The sequence below is a fragment of the Caretta caretta genome, chromosome 7 (genome assembly GCF_965140235.1).
Source record: "Caretta caretta isolate rCarCar2 chromosome 7, rCarCar1.hap1, whole genome shotgun sequence".
In the NCBI taxonomy this organism is placed as follows: domain Eukaryota; kingdom Metazoa; phylum Chordata; order Testudines; family Cheloniidae; genus Caretta; species Caretta caretta.
Genome location: NC_134212.1, coordinates 41,990,442 through 42,011,008, shown reverse-complemented (window position 1 = coordinate 42,011,008; position 20,567 = coordinate 41,990,442). Strand labels below are relative to the sequence as shown.

General features: G+C 43.1%; 1 protein-coding gene across 6 annotated transcripts in view; it reads left to right on the top strand.

Annotated features, from left to right (window-relative positions):
- Positions 1-20,567, top strand: part of IPPK (inositol-pentakisphosphate 2-kinase) — a 103,646-nt gene that overhangs the window by 63,919 nt on the left and 19,160 nt on the right. For 5 of the 6 annotated variants that reach the window (XM_048858354.2, XM_048858356.2, XM_048858361.2 and 2 more), the window contains 3 exons: positions 708-774; positions 17,329-17,450; positions 18,642-18,731. In XM_048858354.2, the coding sequence (XP_048714311.1) occupies positions 708-774; positions 17,329-17,450; positions 18,642-18,731 (279 nt within the window). The remainder of the gene's footprint in view (positions 1-707; positions 775-17,328; positions 17,451-18,641; positions 18,732-20,567) is intronic. The other variant, XM_048858363.2, reaches the window with a different exon arrangement.

Below are 20,567 nucleotides of genomic sequence, written 5' to 3'. Positions count from 1 at the left end.
CCATGTCACTGCAGTGTGGCATGTTGGAGGAAGGGGTCTCTTCTTCACCCAGCCCTGTCCTCTCTTTCTAGGGAAAGATGGTTAACCTTCAAAATGTCTGGCATCTTTTTGCTCTTTTTCTGGCTGATGAACGTATCCTGGGAGAGCCTCATATTTTTAGACTTGCAATCTGTTACCTCCTTATTTCAATTCTTTGATAAATGAGTTGCTTCCATGAGTGAGGAGATCAGATCTACTTACACTTCAGTCTAGAAGTTCCTGGGCTCTATTTGGTTGCTGTGTTAAATCCTTAAATACAAGGACTTTACCAGTTTATAAATATAAGTTTATAAGTACAAAGACAAACTGATTTGTTACTTTCAGAAAATGCATAATGTTCCTGTAGTTGCATGAAACTGACAAACTGGAGAAGGGCTTTTTCTGTGTCTCATGACAGGATATGGTATTGATTATCTGGTCTCCTCAGACACACAGAGTAAGATGAAACTTGTACTGTTTTATAGGGTCGAATAACAAACAAAACTCTCAACCAAGTAAATGGCTTGTTTTCACTGCAGTTCAGTTGATCTTATGTAACTTTTTGGCCCACTTTGTTGACACCCTCCAAAATTTTATGTATTTTTGTGTATTACCAGGTAACATTTTATTTTAAGATATTTCCTTTTAAAAGAAGCTATCTGTTAAAATATTAAATATTTGTGTTTTAGGAAGTTGTTCAGCTACCTTTGGACTTTGTAAAACAGCTTTGTTTAAAGATCCAGTCTGAGAGGCCAGGTAAGGATCCCATTGCTATAATTAAGTTTCTTGCATTCAACTATAAAATGTTCAGTTAAATTGCACAAGAAAAAAATTTATTTCTAAAATCTGATAAAGAAAAGTTTTTTTGATAAGTTACAATATCATTTAATCATTGCTCTTGCCTAGTCCTTAAAGGAACACAGTCCACTTGAAAATCAGACTGTGTGAAAATGTTGTATCTATTGCAACTAAATTACTATCCATGAAAGAAACAGGAGGAAGAAATTGTTTGTTTGTTTAACTTGTACATTTGTAAGCACTTTGTGTAGTCAGGTTTTTTTCTTTGCTAAAAAGACCTTTACAAATAGTAACAGGAACAGAAAACCCGTTCTCCATTTTTGTAATGGAATTAAAAAACACTTGGACGTTTAAAGGTAACTGTGCGTTGGAATTGGTCAGTTTCAAAAATTGCGAGAAGATGTTTGTTTTCAATGCTTTCATTTGAGGCTAGACATTGATAATATCTTACGTATTTGTGTTTTTGCTTTACTAGTGAAAAAGTATTTTATGTAAAATAAACCAGAATGTGGAAGTTGACTTGTATCCATTGTCACCCATAACTTGGCATTCCTTTACTAAGAAGCTTGGGTTTTGAACCCTTTACCTGTAGTCTGCATGAAAACTGAATAATAAGTGTTGTTCAGCTTCCTTGTTTCCACAATGAAATAGTATGACACTTGTGAAGTAGATTTTCCTGGAAAACTCATCATATGTCATATTCTAATCCGTACAGGAGAAAATTCAAAAGAGATCTCTCTTCTCACTGATTACTCTTAGGCTCTTGGGTGGTTAGTTGAACAAATTCATGGGATTTGACTAGTGCAGTCCCCTGGGGAATGATCTGGTACTAAAGTCTAGGAAGATAAGACATACTTTATGGTGCCTTCAATCTAGAAGAACTGGAATTGCTTTACAGATTAAGTACAGGACTCTCTGTACTACGTTGCTGAAATAGATCCACCACTGGGGTGGCATACAGAGCACAGTTTAACAGTGCCAGTAATACTACATAACAGTATTAACTAGCCTGGGAAATGAATAATTTAACTGAAATTACAGGAGAAATGATAGTAGGCTGCATTAGTTAATAGAATTGGAATTTAGCCAGGATGATGGGACCTAACCCTCTCATTTCTAAGGGGGTGCCTCGCACTCAGAGCTCTCAGAATTTTCTTCAGAGTTCCTGTTCTTGCACTGACTGATACTGAGGGCTTGTCTTCACTATTGGGTAAGTTGATCTAAGTTACGCTACTCCACCTACGTGAATAACATAGCTGGAGTCGTCGTAGCTTAGGTTGACTTATCCCAGTGTCTTCATTGATGCTCTCCGGTTGACTTACCTTACTCTTCTCAGGGAGCTGGAGTACCAAAGTCGACCGGAGAGCAGTCTGCCGTCGATTTAGCGGGTTTTCACTAGACCCACTAAATTGACACCATCTGCATCGATTGCAGCAGCGTCGAGCTCCCTGGTAGTGAAGACAAGCCCTGATTCTTAGTTATAAGACACTGTCACATGCTATGGTTGTATGACAGCTTGATGAGGTCACATTCAAGTTGGGACAGCAGTTTTGTTTTTAACAGGGAAATATTTCCAATCAAACCTCAATGGCTTTATAGGTTTTTTCATACACTATGTCTTTCTAAAAAGACCACCTAATTTAGGTGGGAATTACTGATACTTGAGATTTATGGGTCAGTGTCATCTGGCATGAGATTTCTACTCACATGTCCTTCGTATTAAAGCCAGGCAGAAAGACAATGTGTTACCTTGGACATACAAGGCTTGTTTTTGACTCTCGCCCATCCCAGCTGAGTATGCAACATCTACTTGACTTGAAGCTAGCAATATCTCCATTGCTGACTTTTTTCTGTGTTCTGACGCATTTTAATGTACTCAAGTCTACTTCAGTTTTCTTCTGATTGTGTATTTTTCCTTGAAATGGAGCCTGCACATGTTATTCCGCCAGTATTTTCTTTTTTTCTGCTTGTAACAAACCTTCAAGCAATTTAGTGTTTGTTCAGTAGATTAAAGTAATTCAGCTGATGTTTGTAGAATTTACTCCTTTGTCATCCTTCCCCTTTTTGTAGTGTTTTTGTTGAAAGCTGTATTTCAGTGGCTGTGCTTTCAGTTGGAAGAATCATAGAACTTGAAGGGACCTCGAGAGGTCATCTAGTCCAGTCCACTACGCTCTCGACAGGACTAAGTATTATCTATTCTAGACCAGTGGTCTCCAACCTTTTTATGCTGAAGATCACTTTTTGAATCTAAGGGCAACCCAGGATCTGCCCCGCTCACTCCATCCCCCCATTCCCCCACCCTCACTCATTTTCACTGGGCTGAGGCAGGGGGTTGGGGTTCGTGAGGGAGTGCGGGCTCTGCGCTGGGGCCAAGGGGTTTGTAGTGTGGGAGGGGGCTCTGGGCTGAGCCTGGGGCAGGGGATGGGGTGCAGGAGGGAGTGCAGGGTGCGGGCTCTGGGAGGGGGCTCTGGCCTAGGACAGCGTTTTGGGATGCAGGAGGTGGTACAGGGTGCTGGCTCTGGGAGGGGGCTTCAGGCTGGGGTGGAGTGTTGGAGTGCAGGAGGGGGTATGGAGTGCTGGCTTCGGGAAGGGGGCTCAGGGATAAGAGTTCGGGTGTGGCCTTCCGCTCGGCAGCACTTACCACCAGCGGCTCCTGGTCGGCAGCGGGCGCAGCAAAACTAAGGCAGGGTCCTTGCCTACCCTGGCCCCACGCTGCTCCTGGAAGGATCCAATGTGCCCTTGCGGCCCCTGGGGGGGGGCAGTGGAGGGCCCCAAGCGCCATGCGCTGCCCCTCTTTGCAAGCACCGCCCCCACAGCTTTTCTGGCAATGCTGTGGGGGCGATGCTTGCAGGCAGGAGCAGCATGCAGAGGGAGATCCCTGCCCCCAGGGCTGCAGGTCTGTGCTGCCCGCTTCCGGGAGTGGCTTTGGGCTGTGGTAGGCAAGGAGTCTGCCTTAGCGGCAGCCATACTGCACCACTGGAAATTGCAATCGACTGGTTGGTGACCACTGATCTAGACTATCCCTGACAGGTGTTTCTCTAACCTGCTCTTAAAAATCTCGAATGGTGGAGATTCAACAATCTCCTTAAGCAATTTATACCAGTGCTTAACCACCCTGACAGGAAGTTTTTCCTAATGTCCAACCTAAACTTCCCTTGCTGCAATTTAAGCCCATTGCTTCTTGTCCTATCCTCAGAGGTTAAGGCGGCCACCTTTTTGCTGCTGTTTTGTGTGGCCTGTCAGCCTGGACTTCAGGGAGTTTCTACTGCTTTGGAGAGGGCTTCTTTTGGAATTTACTGCTTAGTTTGGAAACGTGATGTCAGTGTGAATCCCCCTATAGGTGCACGTGTGAGATCGTAGTATTTTGGATGGTTATATCCACTAGGACAGCACATGTCCTTTCTGCCTCCTCATTCGCCCATACAAAGACATTCTCCCTTGACCCTCCATTTGATCACTCCTACTGCCTATGGCAGCAAGACAGAACCTAGTAAGTGTCTGACCTGCTATTCTTTAGTTACAGCTAAATTATTCAGAATTCTCTACTAGCTGTACAAAACTTCAATAAAAGGAACTCAACCCATCTGGATTGATTTCTGATGGTCAGATGCTCCTATACGGGGTGGCACAACCTCTGCTGTCCCTGGCAGACTGAGTATATTGAGCTTCAAACCCTGGTACTGAGAGTGCCATAATCTCAGTGCTGCCCTCACAGGAAATCTATTCTTTCTCATCATCACCAGGACATACCTACCTCTATTCCCCATTCTTTATCCCAAAAAGAAAGGGAGTCGGGGGAGCTTCATCCTCTCCTAGAGCTGAGGAACTCAAGTATATATGCCATCTCAGGTTGTGGATGGTAATGTTGGCCTCAATCTTTCCATCTCTTCAGGCTAAAGACTGGTTCATGGTTCTCAGCTTGCAAATCCATGCTTCCATGTAGCCATGCTTCCTGATCTCAGGAAGTACTGCAGATTCACATTGGGTCTAACCATTACCAGTACACTTTACTGCCATTCAGACTCCTTACAGCACCAAGAGTCTTCATGAAATGTCTAACAGTGGTAGCAGCACATTCAGAGACAGGGCATCCATGTCTGTACATACTTACAGGTTTCAGAGTAACAGCTGTGTTAGTCTGTATTTGCAAAAAGAAAATAAAACCAATTTATTTGAGCATAAGCTTTCGTGAGCTACAGCTCACTTCATCGGATGCATACTGTGGAAAGTGTAGAAGATCTTTTTATGTACACACAAAGCATGAAAAAATACCTCCATCTACACTTTCCACAGTATGCATCCGATGAAGTGAGCTGTAGCTCACGAAAGCTTATGCTCAAATAAATTGGTTAGTCTCTAAGGTGCCACAAGTACTCCTTTTCTTTTTGTCCATACTTAGATGATTGGCTGATCAGAGGCAAGTCCCAGAAGGAGACCACAACAGCTCTAGAGTATGTGCTCTCATTGCTCACCCACTTAAGGTTCCTTGTGAACTAAGAGAAAATCTCAATCCATTACAGATGATAGAATTCACAGGGACTAGGATCAGCTCTCAGCTGGCAAAAGTCTGTCTCCCAGAGGATGTGTTCCAGTCCAGTTGATAATAAATTACCCAAACTCAAGTCTAGTTAAGATGGTACTTATCCCAGGACTGCTAGGCTACATGTTGGTGTGTATATATGTGGTGCTGTTTGTCCAGCTTCACCTGTGGCTCCTATAACTTCAGCTGAGGTCCTGACACCACATGAACAAGAGGGTCACAGTCCCAGCTCAAACAGGAATCTAGCTGGTGGTTATACTTCAAGAATGCCTGAAAGGAAATTTGATTCTCTGTACACTCTCTGACAATGACATTCTTCATGGATGTATTAGGAACTGGGTGGGGACCCCATCTGAACCACTTGCAGATGCAAGGCACCTTATCCCAGGACATCTTGAATCTCCACATAAACATCCTGGAGCTCAGGCCCATGATACTGGCTTATGTGGCACTCCTACCCATCCTACGGAACTCCATGATGGAGATTTTGACAGACAATACATCTGCAATGAGCTACATAGACAAGCAGGGAGGAATTGGTTCATCACCCCCCTGCCAGGAAGCAATGAAGCTATTGATGTGGTGTCATCAACATAGAATAACTCCATAGGCTCTGCTCCTTCCGGGAGTCAGCAACAGCCTGGCATACTTCTTCAGCAGGCATTTAGTAACCAACCACGAGTGACAGGTTTCAGAGTAACAGCCGTGTTAGTCTGTATTCGCAAAAAGAAAAGGAGTACTTGTGGCACCTTAGAGACTAACCAATTTATTTGAGCATAAGCTTTCGTGAGCTACAGCTCACTTCATCAGATGCGTACTTTCCACGGTATGCATCCGATGAAGTGAGCTGTAGCTCACGAAAGCTCATGCTCAAATAAATTGGTTAGTCTCTAAGGTGCCACAAGTACTCCTTTTCTTTTTGCAACCACTAGTGGTCACTGCAAAACTGCATCGTAGGGCCAATATTCTGTCAATGGGGGATTCCCACAACCTACCTTTTCGCCACCAAATGCCCAGGATTTCCTTCAGAGGAGGCATGAGCCTGGGTTTGTTGCCAAAGGCGTTCTTGCTACAGTGCACTCAGACTTCTTTTATATGTCATTCCACAGTTTCCTCCCCCTCCTCCTGGACCCGAGGGTGACATCCTAGGCCACCGTAATCCTTTTTACTGGTTGAGGATAGTTACGTCTGTCAGACCTATTGCAGATTTGGCCTCCCAACCATTTCCCAGCCTGTCTGAACATAATATTCCAGAATTGTGGTCAGATACTGCACCTAGACCTGCAGTCATTGGACCTGAAAGATTGGATGGTGGTTGGTTGAGTACTACTGCTAAGAATTTCATGAATCTGTTAGGAGCAGTTTCCCAGAGCAGAAAGCCATCCATAAGAAAGACGTGTTCCTTAAAATAGGAAAGGTTCTTCATATAGACAGTGCAACACAATCTATGTCCAGAAGAGGCCCTGATAACTGAGGATCCTTGAAGCATGCTGATCTAGTAGCCAGCTTCCAAGGTCCACCTCACAGCAATATTGGCGAGTTGTGCCATTTTTCTCAGTTCTCTTACTTGACAGTATGCATCGTACCTGTGCAATGTTCTTTCTGGTTACTGTCACCTTGGCAACGTGGGTCAGTAAACTCCAAGCTCTTGTAGTTGGACCTCCCTATAAATTCTTTCAAAGACAGTCAGTTATGCTGCGATCACATTTCAAATTCCACCATAAATGGTGGTTGCAGAATTCCACCTGACCCAGTCAATCTTCCTCTGTCTTCTTCCCAAAACTCCACAGGAGGGAAAAGAAATGACATACACTACATGTCTCCAGAGCCTTACTCTATTACATTGACAAGATCAAACCTTTTAGTTAGTCTCCTCACCTCTTCGTAGCCATAATCTGACCCTTCAAAAAGCCAGGCCATCTAGTCACAGATTCCCTAAATGGATCACCTGTATTTCCATTTTATCTGATAGTTGGGGAATATCTCCTTCTGAATATTGTGACTATCTCCTCCAGAGCACAGACAACATCTTCAGCCTGCTTCAGGAGTGTACAGTACCTGAGATCCGCAAGGCAGCAAAGTGGAGCCACCCAATGACCGTAATTGAACACCATGCTCTAGACTTAACAACTAGATCAGATGCCACATTTGGGAGATCAGTACTTCATTCATTATTTGACTAATGAAGCTGAAACTCTTCATTCCCACGGTCCAGTGAAAAGACTGCTTTCCCGTCACCTGCAGTGAGATCCATCCCTACAAGATCTGTTGTTCTTTGATTGTAGTTAGTGTGGATTCCACAACTTGCCCCTTCTCCCTATTTTTCTGAGTCCTCCCAGTTGCAGATTGCAAGGGAATGACAGAGGGGGTTAGTGGCTGCACTCTTTGTACCCTCACATAGGAGCACAAGGAGGCTCTTTTCCCCAGTGGATGTGACTACTGAAAAGATTTAGATCTTGCACACAGGAGACTCTTGTACACACAGTGGGATCCATGCTGTCTACAACATCTCCATCACATTTACTTTGCAGAGTAAGTAATAGTTCAGTCTTTTGCACGGATAAGGCATTAGCATGGTTGGGCATTAGGAAAAGCTTCCTAACTGTCAGGGTGGGTAAGCACTGGAATAAATTGTTTAGGGAGGCTATGGAATCTCTATCATTGGAGATTTTGAAGAGCAGGTTAGACAAATACCTGTCAGGGATGGTCTAGATCAGGGGAGGGCAAACTATAGCCCACGGGCTGGATTCAGCCCATCAGGGCTGTCAGTCTGGCCTGCGGGGTTGCCAGACCCATGGTGCAGCGGGGCTGAGGCACACTTCCTGCCTGCCCTGGCTCTTTGTCGCTCCCGGAAGCAGCCGGCACAGTGGCCCTGTAGGGGGAGGGAAGGGAGGGCAGAGGGTTCCATGCGCTGGCCTCGCCTGCAGGCACCACCCCCCTGCAGCTCTCATTAGATAGGAACGGCCAATGGGAGCTTCGGGAGTGGTATCCACAGGCGAGGGCAGTGGGTGATAGAGCTGCCTGCTCCTTCCTCCGGGATTGGGGCCATGGCAGGCAGAGACCCTGCCTTAGCCCCGCTGCCACCCCGGAGCTGCTTGAGGTAAGCAGCGCTGGGCCAGAGCCTGCACCCCAACCCCTTGTCCTGAGCCCCTTCCTGCACACCGCACCACCTCCCACACCCTGCACTCCCTTCTGCACCCCATTCCCCTGACCCAGCCCTACATTCATGGCCCTGCATACAATTTCCCCACCCAGATCTGGCCCTCAGGCCAAAAAGTTTGCCCACCTTTGGTCTAGATAATATTTAGTCCTGCCATGAGTTCAGAGGAATGGACTAGGTGGCCTCTCAAGGCCCCTTCCAGTCCTATGATTCTATTATATTATTCCTGGACAAACAGTATGTACTTGACTGGGGAATGAAGACAGTACTTCTGAAACTGAGATTTGCATAATCTCTGAGTAGTAAAATACATTTGTTAGTAATGGTATTAATCTATTGGCAGGAATGTTAAATTCCAAGGACGTTTCTTGCTGGGAATATCCTTTTGTATAACTGGTCTAGATTTTTCTCTGTTTTCTTTCCAAATTTACTACAAATCCATCTCCACTAATCTGGCAGCAATTGCGAAGAGATGTTTTAACTTGGGCTGTCGATTAACTGCAGTTAACTCGCACGATTAACTAAAAAAAATTAACTGCAATTAAAAATTTATTGCGATTAATCGCACTGTTAAATAAGAGAATACCAATAGACATTTATTTAATATTTTTGGATGTTTTTCTCCATTTTCAAATATATTGATTTCTCTTACAACAGAGAATACAAAGTGTACAGTGCTCCCTTTATATTATTTTTATTACGACTATTTACACTGTAAAAATGATAAAATAAATATTATTTTTCAGTTCACCTCACACAAGTACTGTAGTGCAATCTCTTTATTGTGAAAGTGTAACTTACAAATGTAGATTTTTTAAAAAAAATTTTTATGTATCACCACTCAAAAACAAAACAATGTAAAACTTTAGAGCTTACATGTCCACTCAGTCCTACTTCTTGTTCCGCCAATTGCAAAGACAAACAAGTTTGTTTATATTTACAGGAGATACTGCTGACTGCTTATTCTTTACAATGTTACCTGAAAGTGAAAACAAGCATTCACATGGCAATTTTGTAGCTGGCTTTGCAAGGTGTTTACATGCCAGATAAGCGAAACATTCATATGCCCCTTCATGTTTTGGTCACCATTTCAGACGACATGCTTCCATGCTGATGATGCTTGTTTAAAAAAAAAGTGTTAATTAAATTTGTGACTGAACTCCTTGGGGAGAATTATATGTCTCCTGCTCTGTTTTACCCACATTCTGCCATATATTTCATGTTATAGCAGTCTCGGATGATGACCCAGCACATGTTCGTTTTAAGAACACTTTCACAGCAGATTTGACAAAACGCAAAGAAGGTACCAATGTGAGATTTCTAAAGATAGCTACAGCACTTGACCCAAGATTTAAGAATCTGACGTGCCTTCCACAATCTGAGAGGGACGAGGTGTGGAGCATGCTTTCAGATGTCTTAAAAGAGCAGTGCTCTCATGTGGAAACTACAGAACCCGAACCACCAAAAAAAGAAAATCAGTCTTCTGCTGGTGGCAACTGACTCATGATGATGAAAATGAACATGCGTCGTTCTACTCTGGTTTGGACTGTTATCGAGCAGAGCCCGTCGTCAGCATGGACGCATGTCTTCTGGAGTGGTGGTTGAAGCATGAAGGGACATATGAATCTTTAGCGCATCTGCAACATACATATCTTGCAATGCTGGCTACAACAGTACCATGTGGATGCCTGTTCTCACTTTCAGGTGACATTTTAAACAAGACGTGGGCAGCATTATATCCTGCAAACCGATATTGTTTGTCTGAGCAATTGGCTGAAATGGGACTGTGTGAACTTGTAGGTTCTAAAGTTTTACATTGTTTTGTTTTTGAATGCAGTTATTTTTTGTACATCATTCTACATTTGTAAGTTCAACTTTCATTATAAAGAGATTGCACTACAGTACTTGTATTAGGTGGATTGAAATTACTATTTTTTGTTTTTTACAGTGCAAATCAGGGTGAATTTGATTTAAATCACTAGTCAGAAAGACTCTATTTAATAATGGATTTCTACATAAAAGTGCATTCTTGTTGGTTGTTATAACCTTAATACATATTTGTCACAACTCAGATAGCTGAAACCCAAACTGGGTCTCTTTTACGGCGTACTGCCATTATAGGTTTTCCCTTCTAGTGAGAGAATGATATGGTAGATCTCAAATCAATGAAGGTTTCAGAGTGGTAGCCATGTTATTCTATATCAGCAAAAATAACAAGGAGTCCTTGTGGCACCTTAAAGACTAACATATTTATTTGGGCATAAGCTTTCATGGGTTAGAACCAGCTTTATCAGATGCATGGAGTGAAAATACAGGAGCAGGTACAAATACATGAAAGGATGGGGGTTGCTTTACCAAGTGTGAGGTCAGTCTAATGAGATAAATCAATTAACAGCAGGATACCAAGTAGGGGAAAAATAACTTTTGAAGTGGTAAGAGAGTGGCCCATTACAGACCGTTCACAAGAAGGTGTGAGTAGCAGTAGGGAGAAATTAGTATTGGGGAAATTAAGTTTAGGTTTTGTAATGACCCAACCACTCCCAATCTCTCTTCAGGCTTAATCTGATTGTATCCAGTTTGCAAATTAGTTCCAGTTCTGCAGCTTCTCGTTGGAGTCTGTTTTTTGAAGTTTTTTTGTTGAAGAATTGCCACTTTTAGGTCTGTTATCAATGAAGGCTATACTCAGAAAAATCTCAAGACTTCTGGAATATGCTGCTCAAACAGTTTCACTTTTGTTTCTACTACCTGTCCCTCCTTTTTCACGTTTATCTCCAGACTTCTCCTTGTCCAGATCTTTTCCGCCCCCAACCATCTTCTATTCATTGAACTTTTTGAAACTTTGCACTTTCAGAGAGAGGTAAGGGACTGATCGTGTGTACAGAAATTTGTAGAGGGACAATAGAGTTGAGGTCTGTTGTTTCTCACCTCTATATATTTATTTAAAAACACTTTTACTGTTAACAAGCATGTTATCTCTGGAGACACAAATCCTCAGTTTGAGAAAACTGCAAAACTAAGCATCTCTGATGGTATCTTCTAGACTGAGCACTGAGTCCCATTGGGTAGGTAGAAAGATTAACCTAAATAATCTATACAGAAACCCCTGGAGCCCCATCAGTTTGGGTCCCTAAATCCATGAACTACTGGAACTCATTTACAAAACTTTTCTTAAACATTGCATGAATATATTGTTTCATACTATAGAATTTATAAACCCTATTCCATGATGAGATCTCTTTGAGCTATAATGTATCTTAATTAAAACTATCTTTAAAATATAGGATTTTTCCTGAAAAAGCATTTTATAAAAAAAAAATATCTTTAAATAAAAACTGATTGTTTAAAAAATTGATTTTTATCCACTCTGGTGCAAGTATTTGTAATAAAAAAAATAAATAGAAAGTGAGCACTGTACACTTTGTGTTCTGTGTTGTAATTGAAATCAATATTTACAATTGTACAAAAATCCAAAAATATTTAAATAAATTGTACTTTATTATTGTTTAACAGTGCAGTTAATCGAAATTTTATTAATCGCTTGACAGCCCTAGTTTTAATCACTATAACATCTAATCAGTTACTCCTGAGGGTGTTCTGCACCAAAAAATTAAAAATTCTGTGCCAAAAAAATTAAAATTCTGCGCAAATAAATGTGGAGGCTCCAGCATGGCTTTGGGGAGCACAGGCCACTGGCTGCACAGAGGTGGGAAATCAATGTGCAGCTCCCCCCACCCTGGACATGGACTCAGTGGTGTTGCTGCACGCAACCATGACACAGTGCAAGGACTGGGCCTGCCTCAGAAACACCCCCCTCCATGCCTGGTGCATCAGGTGTGGATGGGCAGGCTCAGCAAGGCAGGATCCAAGTGTGGAGGGATCCAGGTGTGGGTTGAGAGGGTTCTGTGTGGGCAATCTGGGTGTAGGTGGGTCAGTGGGGGATCCGGGTGCGGGGGGCATCTGGATGCACAAGAGCTTGTTGGGGTTTCTGGGTGCGGTGGTAGTGAGACTCTACAGGGGGGTCCAGGTGAAAGTGGTTGGGGTGCAGCAGGGGGGCGGGGTCTGGGTCAGGGGGAATAGAGCTTGGTGGGGGGGTCTGGGTGTGGAAGGTTCGGGGGGCTTGGCGTCCAGATGCTGGGGTACTGTGTTCTGGGATTAGTATCCAGGTGCGTCTGATTGGGGCTTAGTGGGGTGGGGACAGGAGCAGCTCCACCAATTTTGCCACCCCAAGCAGTCACCGCGGAATTGCTGCTGCCGCAACAGCTGCCACCAAATTGCCGCTGCGAGACACGGACTGCCACCCTATTCTACATGGTGCCCCAAGCACCTGCTTGGAAAGCTGGTGCCTGGAGCCGGCCCTGGGTGGGATCTGGGTGCGAGTATCTTGTCGAGGTGGTCCAGGTGCAGGGGGAGTGGGGCTCATTGCGGGGGGTTCTGAGTGTGTGTGGGGGGGTGAGGATCAGTGGGAGGGTCTGGGTATGAAGAGGTCTGGATGCACGGGGGTTGGGTGGATGGGGGAGCAGCTTTCTGTACAGGGATCCCTCCCCCTGCAGCTGAGGAGTGATGGGTCGGGTGGGGGGGCAGTTTGCAGCTCTGGGAGAAATCTGGGGGTGGGTCTGAACCAGCCCTGCTGCCATGCAGGGGAAGAGGAAGTTCTGTCCTCCCAGCTCAGCCAGGGCTAGCAGCTGAGCCTGGTACAGGGTTGGGACCAGGTCTTCTCCAACCCCGCCCCATGCCCCATAGTGGTTAAACTCTCTGCTGGCTGCCCTGGTCATCTGAAACATACTGCCGGGGGGGGGGGGGGTCGCATGACCGCTCTTGTGGCTTCCCTTTCCTTTCCTGTCAGAAAGTCATTTTTCTGTGGGGAAGCAAAGAAATCTGCAGAGGACATAAATTCTGCGCATGTGCAGTAGTGCAGAATTCCCCCAGGAGTAAAATTCAGTAGACAAGTGGTAAAATACCTTTGCTCCGTCTGAGTGCTGCCACTAGGTCTACATCCTGTGAAACTGCAAAACATTAGCAGTACAATGATGGGGCATGTCCCACTGATAGTGACTTAATTTTGAGCTGACCAGTTTCGATTTATCCTTCCAGTATAAAAAAGCCTGAGGAACTATATGGCAATTGTGTACTTAGTACTCAACATGGAGTTAGGTTTGGTGGAAGAATCAGCATTTCATCAGCCCCTGTAATAATTTTAGTGGCTTTGGAACAGCCCTGTTTGGTTTTTTTTTGTACCCATGACTTGATGAGTATTTATTGATCACCCCTCTAAAGCAATTTTCTTATCTATACCCTCAGAGACAAGTGAGGAAGAAGCTGGATTTCATGTAAACATGTAACAAAGAAATCATCATTTCTACTAACTACTGCTTATACACTGAACCTCACTTTCTGAATTTAGGAAGCTCTTCTGGTGTGGTAAAATTCTGTCTCATTTCCCTCTTTCTCCATTTTTCTTTTTCCAGAACTCCTGCTGTCAGTATAAAGGCAGGTCCAAGAGTTAAATAATTGTCCCATAACTGCAATGTTTTCCCTTCTCCACTAAGAATACGTCTCTGAGAGACGTAATGGGCCAGAGTCCTAGGGACTGACGAGTGTGTGTCTGGGGTGGGATGGGAAGAGATGATTAGTTAAAATTCCATTACACTTTATGTAAGTAAGCTATGCTCTGGGCCTGGTGTCATGACTCCCAGAACAGCCTTCAAACAGGAATTGGAGACTGTTTCTGAAACAGGAACTATGTGGTGCTTTATTAAGATGTGACCATTCTCATTTTGGAAAACAATTGTGCGTGGCTTCACTTTAGAAGCACCGCCCATGTTTTAAAAGGTTGGTGATAGGAATGAATATACTGATTACATGGAAATAATAATATTAGGCAATTTATGAAGGATTAGGTTTTTGTTTCCATGTAATCTGTGATGATTTAGAAATAAAACTGAATAAGCTGGATGCTCCCAGGAGTGCAGTTGTATTCTATTATGAATGTTGGGATCAGTGTCTAGTCCCCTCTTTCTTCAGTAGTGCTCCCTCTGAAAGTGTCTTTTCTTGTTAACTTTTGTAACTGTTCTGTTACAATATGTCATGCTGTTAGATTCTTCAATAATTAAGAGAGGTGTGGGAGAATATCCTTCTATTGAGAAAATTTAGAAATGATGCCTAGTGCTCAAGAAAATTCAGCAGTTCAAGCCCTGTATTTCTATTAATCACTATACACTAGTAGGGATGCTGCATTTGGTGAGCACCAAAGAGATAATTAATAAACACTGCGTACGAAAGATAGGAAGTATGGCAAGAGACCATCCTTGCTTAACCAGGAGATCTTCAATGATCTAAAAATCAAAAAGAGTCCTACAAAAAGTGGAAACTAGGTCAAATTACAAAGGATGAATATAAACAAATAACACAAGTTTGTGGGGACAAAATTAGAAAGGCCAAGTCACAAAACGAGATCAAACTAGCTAGAGACATAAAGGGTAACAAGAAAACATTCTACAGATACATTAGAGGCAAGAGGAAGACCAAGGACAGGGTAGACCCGTTACTCAACGAGGGGGGAAAAATAATAACAGAAAATATGAAAATGCCAGAGATGCTTTCTTTGATGCCAGAGGTGACATCTTTGTTTCGGTTTTCACCAAGAAGGTTGGTGGTGATTGGCCGTCTAACATAGTGAATGTCTGTGAAAATGAGGTAGGATCAGAGGCTAAAATAGGAAAAGAACAAGCTAAAAATTACTTAAACAAGTTAGATGTCTTCAGGTCACCAGGGCCTGATGAAATACATCCTAGAATACTCAAGAAGCTGACTGAGGAGATATCTGAGCCATTAGCAATTATCTTTGAAAAGTCATGGAAGATGTGAGAGATTCCAGAATACTGGAAAATGACAAATATAGTGCCCATCTATAAAAAGGGAAATAAGGACAACCCAGGGAATTACAGTCCAGAGAAGAGCAACAAAAATGATTGAAGGGCTAGAAAACGGGACCTATGAGGGAAGATTTTAAAAATTGGGTTTGTTTAGTCTGGAAAAGAGAAGACTGAGAGGGGACATAACAGTTTTCAAGTACGTAAAAGGTTGTTACGAGGAGGAGGGAGAAGAATTGTTGTTCTTAACCTCTAAGGATAGGACAAGAAGCGATGGGTTTAAATAGCGGCAAGGGAGGTTTCGGTTGGACATTAGGAAAAACTTCCTAACTGTCAGGGTGGCTAAGCACTGGAATAAATTGCCAAGGGAGGTTGTGGAATCTTCATCATTGGAGATTTTTAAAAGCAGGTTAGACAAACACCCGTCAGGGATGATCTAGATAAGACTTAGTCCTACCATGAGTGCAGGGGACTGGACTAGATGACCTCTCCAGGTCCCTTCCAGTCCTTTGGTTCTATATGCAGTAGCGGTGCTTCACTTGAATCCATTTCAGCTTCTTTGTTGTAACTTTGAGGTTTTTTTCTGTTGCACTAATGAGCCGATGGTCCATTGAAATCAGAGCAAAACCAAAACTGTGATTGTGGTCCATACTTACAATTAAATGTGCACACCGTGCCTTAGCAAATGGATTGAGACAAATGCACAGTGCCATACGAGGATCTGATGTGTCTGGAAGAATCGGCTTTGCCATTTATTCATTGCTCTTAGTAAAATGTGCTCTGTAAGGTGTGGTTTCCGTTTTTATTTATTTATTTATTTTTGGTAATCCTAAAGCTTGCCTTGCCCTCCCAGAATATGTTCCTTGCCCACCCAGGGGGGGTCTGTCCTCCAGTTTGAGAACCTTTGCACTAAACTGTTGAAATCTGGAAGAAAAAAAAATCTGTGTCCTTCTGGAGAGGGATGTTCTTTCTGAGACAGTGTCTGTTGAAGTGTTGACTGTATCAAAATGGGACCAACCCTCTTCCACCACTGATTTTAAAAAAAAGGTGGGGGGAGGGCAAGTGAAATGACAGATGTGAGCAGGAGAAAACATCTTTTACAAGTAAGGGGTGTGCTCCATTTCTTTCTTAGTTTTGGTCATTTCATTTGGCCTTACATAATCACTACTGCCATTTCTAATGCCCAAGCAGGGTTTTCTGGACCCAGTACTACTTGTCAATGACAGATGTGATTCTGGGAGAGGATAAGTTTTCTTTGTCTTCTGTATTTCTTCCTTTCTTCCCCCATCACTCTACCTCTGAACTCTACCAGCATGAGGCCTGGACTACATTAGAAAAGTTGCCCACTTTAACTAAATTGATTTGAAATCATACTAGATAAATTGGTGCAAACCTGCTATGTAGACTGACTTAAACTGGTATAATCCTCGCTTATGTTGGTTTAGTTTAATTCAATGCAAGCTCAAGTGATTTAAACAAGAGTTAAACCAGTTTAAGTGCATCTACATGAGGATTTTTCACCAGTTTAACTAAAAATTCAGTTAAACTGGTGCATCTTTTCTTGTATGTACAAACTCTAAGGGACTGTGCACTGAAGCTGGTGATACGTTCACTTGGTCATATGCTAGGAGCAAGAGTAGGATTGCATCTGAGTTACCATCCCACACTGAAATAAGGCCTAGCTGCTTACATGCTCTCCTAAGAAAATAGTCCTTGTCTCTTCCTAACCCACTTCCAACTGAGGCTTTATTCAAGGTGACTTATACCATGATGCCTTGAGTTAGACTGGGAAGACAGCTAGTGCAGTGTCTTTGTCTTTACTTTAAAATCAGTGGTAAACAATGGTTGTGTCCTACATTTACCTTTCTTGACGGTCCCCCTTCTGCAGTGTAAAATAAACATGTACACAAACTGTTACTTTTTCTCTATTTTTCTTTTTCCAGAGTCTCGCTGTGATAAAGACTTGGACACTCTTAGTGGCTATGCTATGTGCCTTCCTAACCTCACTAGGCTGCAGACCTATCATTTTGTGGAACATCGGCCAATCCTTTGTGTGGAGATCAAGGTGAATTTGTTAAATATGGGGGAAAAAAATAATTGCTCCTGCATTCTTTTAAAAATAAAAGTATATGGTAATTATATATTTAGTTTGAAAAATTGTGCAGGTAGTAGGTAGAGCAGTAATCTTTGCCTTTTGAAAATGCTAGCTTCACAAGTATAAAGTATTTAAACAGATGTGAAAGTAGTTCTTACAAAAGTACAGGGCCTCATTTTTGAGACACATTTATCTTTCAAAAATTAGTAGAAGCTATAGTTTGGTATTTAGTGCTTTTCAGGGGATGGATCACTTGATGATTACCTGGTCTGTTTATTTCCTCTGGGGAACCTGGCATTGGCCACTGTCGGGACACAGGATACTGGGCTAGTTGGCCCTTTGGTCTGACCCAGGATGGCCACTCTTATGTTCTTCTGTTCTTAAGCACGATATTGTTTCCCCTCATAAAAGGTGTATGTAACTGTATTTTCTTTGTAGCATAAAGGTTTGTAATTATTCAGTGCAGCACTTGTGCACCTCAGAAAGCGCAAGAAACCCTGGCTTCCTTATGAAATACTGTTAAGTAACTTGCAAAGGAAGAAAATGTTTCTCTTTCACTATGCTTGAAAAAAGGCTTGAATGATTCTTTCCCCTGCTTGCTTTTGCATGGTAAATTTTGTTTTACTACCTTTGCTGAGAGACTGGATAACGAGTTATAACCTGACAACACACTGAAACCTGAGCAGTTTAGAGGGGAAGACTTTTAATCACTGTATGAACCTACCCCATGTCATGATTTTGAATTATATAAGTGTTGTTTTTAAAAGACTGTGAGCTCATGCATACAAACATTGGGGAGGGAGGGAAATCTTTGCTAAAGATTCAAATAACCCTCTTCAGTAGAATGATGAGAGGTTCACTTGACTTCTTCAGTCCTCCAGCAAAAATTGGAAGAGGGGATATGATATTACTGACCTTTTTTAAGGTATGAATGCAACAAAACTCTTCCAGGCTTATTGCAAGATCATAAATACGTGGTTTTGTTGTGTGCTCTTAAAATAAGGGCTTTCAGATAATAGGGAAAGAAAAATGAGCATGACCTATTAACCTTGTTAATAGATATTGCCTGCTCTGTATCTTTTTAAAGTCCTTTGATTAGCTGTAGGAAAGGAATATATATTATAAAAAAAGTACATTTTAATAGATGTTTGTTTCTTGCAGCCGAAATGTGGGTTCATTCCTTTCTCTAGTCATGTATCGCAGGAGATAAAGCACAAGGTGTGTCGTTATTGCATGCATCAGCACCTAAAGGTAAATCTTTAAATAGTCAGCCTACTTTTCCTCTTACTGGCAGTGAGCTTACTTTTATTATAAACATGCTACTAAAATCCTTCTTTCCTGTTGAAACATAGAATCATAGAATATAAGGGTTGGAAGGGACCCCAGAAGGTCATCTAGTCCAACCCCCTGCTCGAAGCAGGACCAATTCCCAGTTAAATCATCCCAGCCAGGGCTTTGTCAAGCCTGACCTTAAAAACCTCTAAGGAAGGAGATTCTACCACCTCCCTAGGTAATGCATTCCAGTGTTTCACCACCCTCTTAGTGAAAAAGTTTTTCCTAATATCCAATCTAAACCTCCCCCACTGCAGCTTGAGACCATTACTCCTCGTTCTGTCATCTGCTACCATTGAGAACAGTCTAGAGCCATCCTCTTTGGAACCCCCTTTCAGGTAGTTGAAAGCAGCTATCAAATCCCCCCTCATTCTTCTCTTCTGCAGGCTAAACAATCCCAGCTCCCTCAGCCTCTCCTCATAACTCATGTGTTCCAGACCCCTAATCATTTTTGTTGCCCTTCGCTGGACTCTCTCCAATTTATCCACATCCTTCTTGTAGTGTGGGGCCCAAAACTGGACACAGTACTCCAGATGAGGCCTCACCAATGTCGAATAGAGGGGAACGATCACGTCCCTCGATCTGCTCGCTATGCCCCTACTTATACATCCCAAAATGCCATTGGCCTTCTTGGCAACAAGGGCACACTGCTGACTCATATCCAGCTTCTCGTCCACTGTCACCCCTAGGTCCTTTTCCGCAGAACTGCTGCCTAGCCATTCGGTCCCTAGTCTGTAGCTGTGCATTGGGTTCTTCCGTCCTAAGTGCAGGACCCTGCACTTATCCTTATTGAACCTCATCAGATTTCTTTTGGCCCAATCCTCCAATTTGTCTAGGTCCTTCTGTATCCTATCCCTCCCCTCCAGCGTATCTACCACTCCTCCCAGTTTAGTATCATCCGCAAATTTGCTGAGAGTGCAATCCACACCATCCTCCAGATCATTTATGAAGATATTGAACAAAACCGGCCCCAGGACCGACCCTTGGGGCACTCCACTTGATACCGGCTGCCAACTAGACATGGAGCCATTGATAACTACCCGTTGAGCCCGACAATCTAGCCAGCTTTCTACCCACCTTGTAGTGCATTCATCCAGCCCCTACTTCCTTAACTTGCTGACAAGAATACTGTGGGAGACCGTGTCAAAAGCTTTGCTAAAGTCAAGAAACAATACATCCACTGCTTTCCCTTCATCCACAGAACCAGTAATCTCATCATAGAAGGTGATTAGATTAGTCAGGCATGACCTTCCCTTGGTGAATCCATGCTGGCTGTTCCTGATCACTTTCCTCTCATGCAAGTGCTTCAGGATTGATTCTTTGAGGACCTGCTCCATGATTTTTCCAGGGACTGAAGTGAGGCTGACTGGCCTGTAGTTCCCAGGATCCTCCTTCTTCCCTTTTTTAAAGATTGGCACTACATTAGCCTTTTTCCAGTCATCCGGGACTTCCCCGGTTCGCCACGAGTTTTCAAAGATAATGGCCAATGGCTCTGCAATCACAGCCGCCAGTTCCTTCAGCACTCTCGGATGCAACTCGTCCGGCCCCATGGACTTGTGCACGTCCAGCTTTTCTAAATAGTCCCTAACCACCTCTATCTCCACAGAGGGCTGTCCATCTCTTCCCCATTTTGTGATGCCCAGCGTAGCAGTCTGGGAGCTGACCTTGTTAGTGAAAACAGAGGCAAAAAAAGCATTGAGTACATTAGCTTTTTCCACATCCTCTGTCACTAGTTTGCCTCCCTCATTCAGTAAG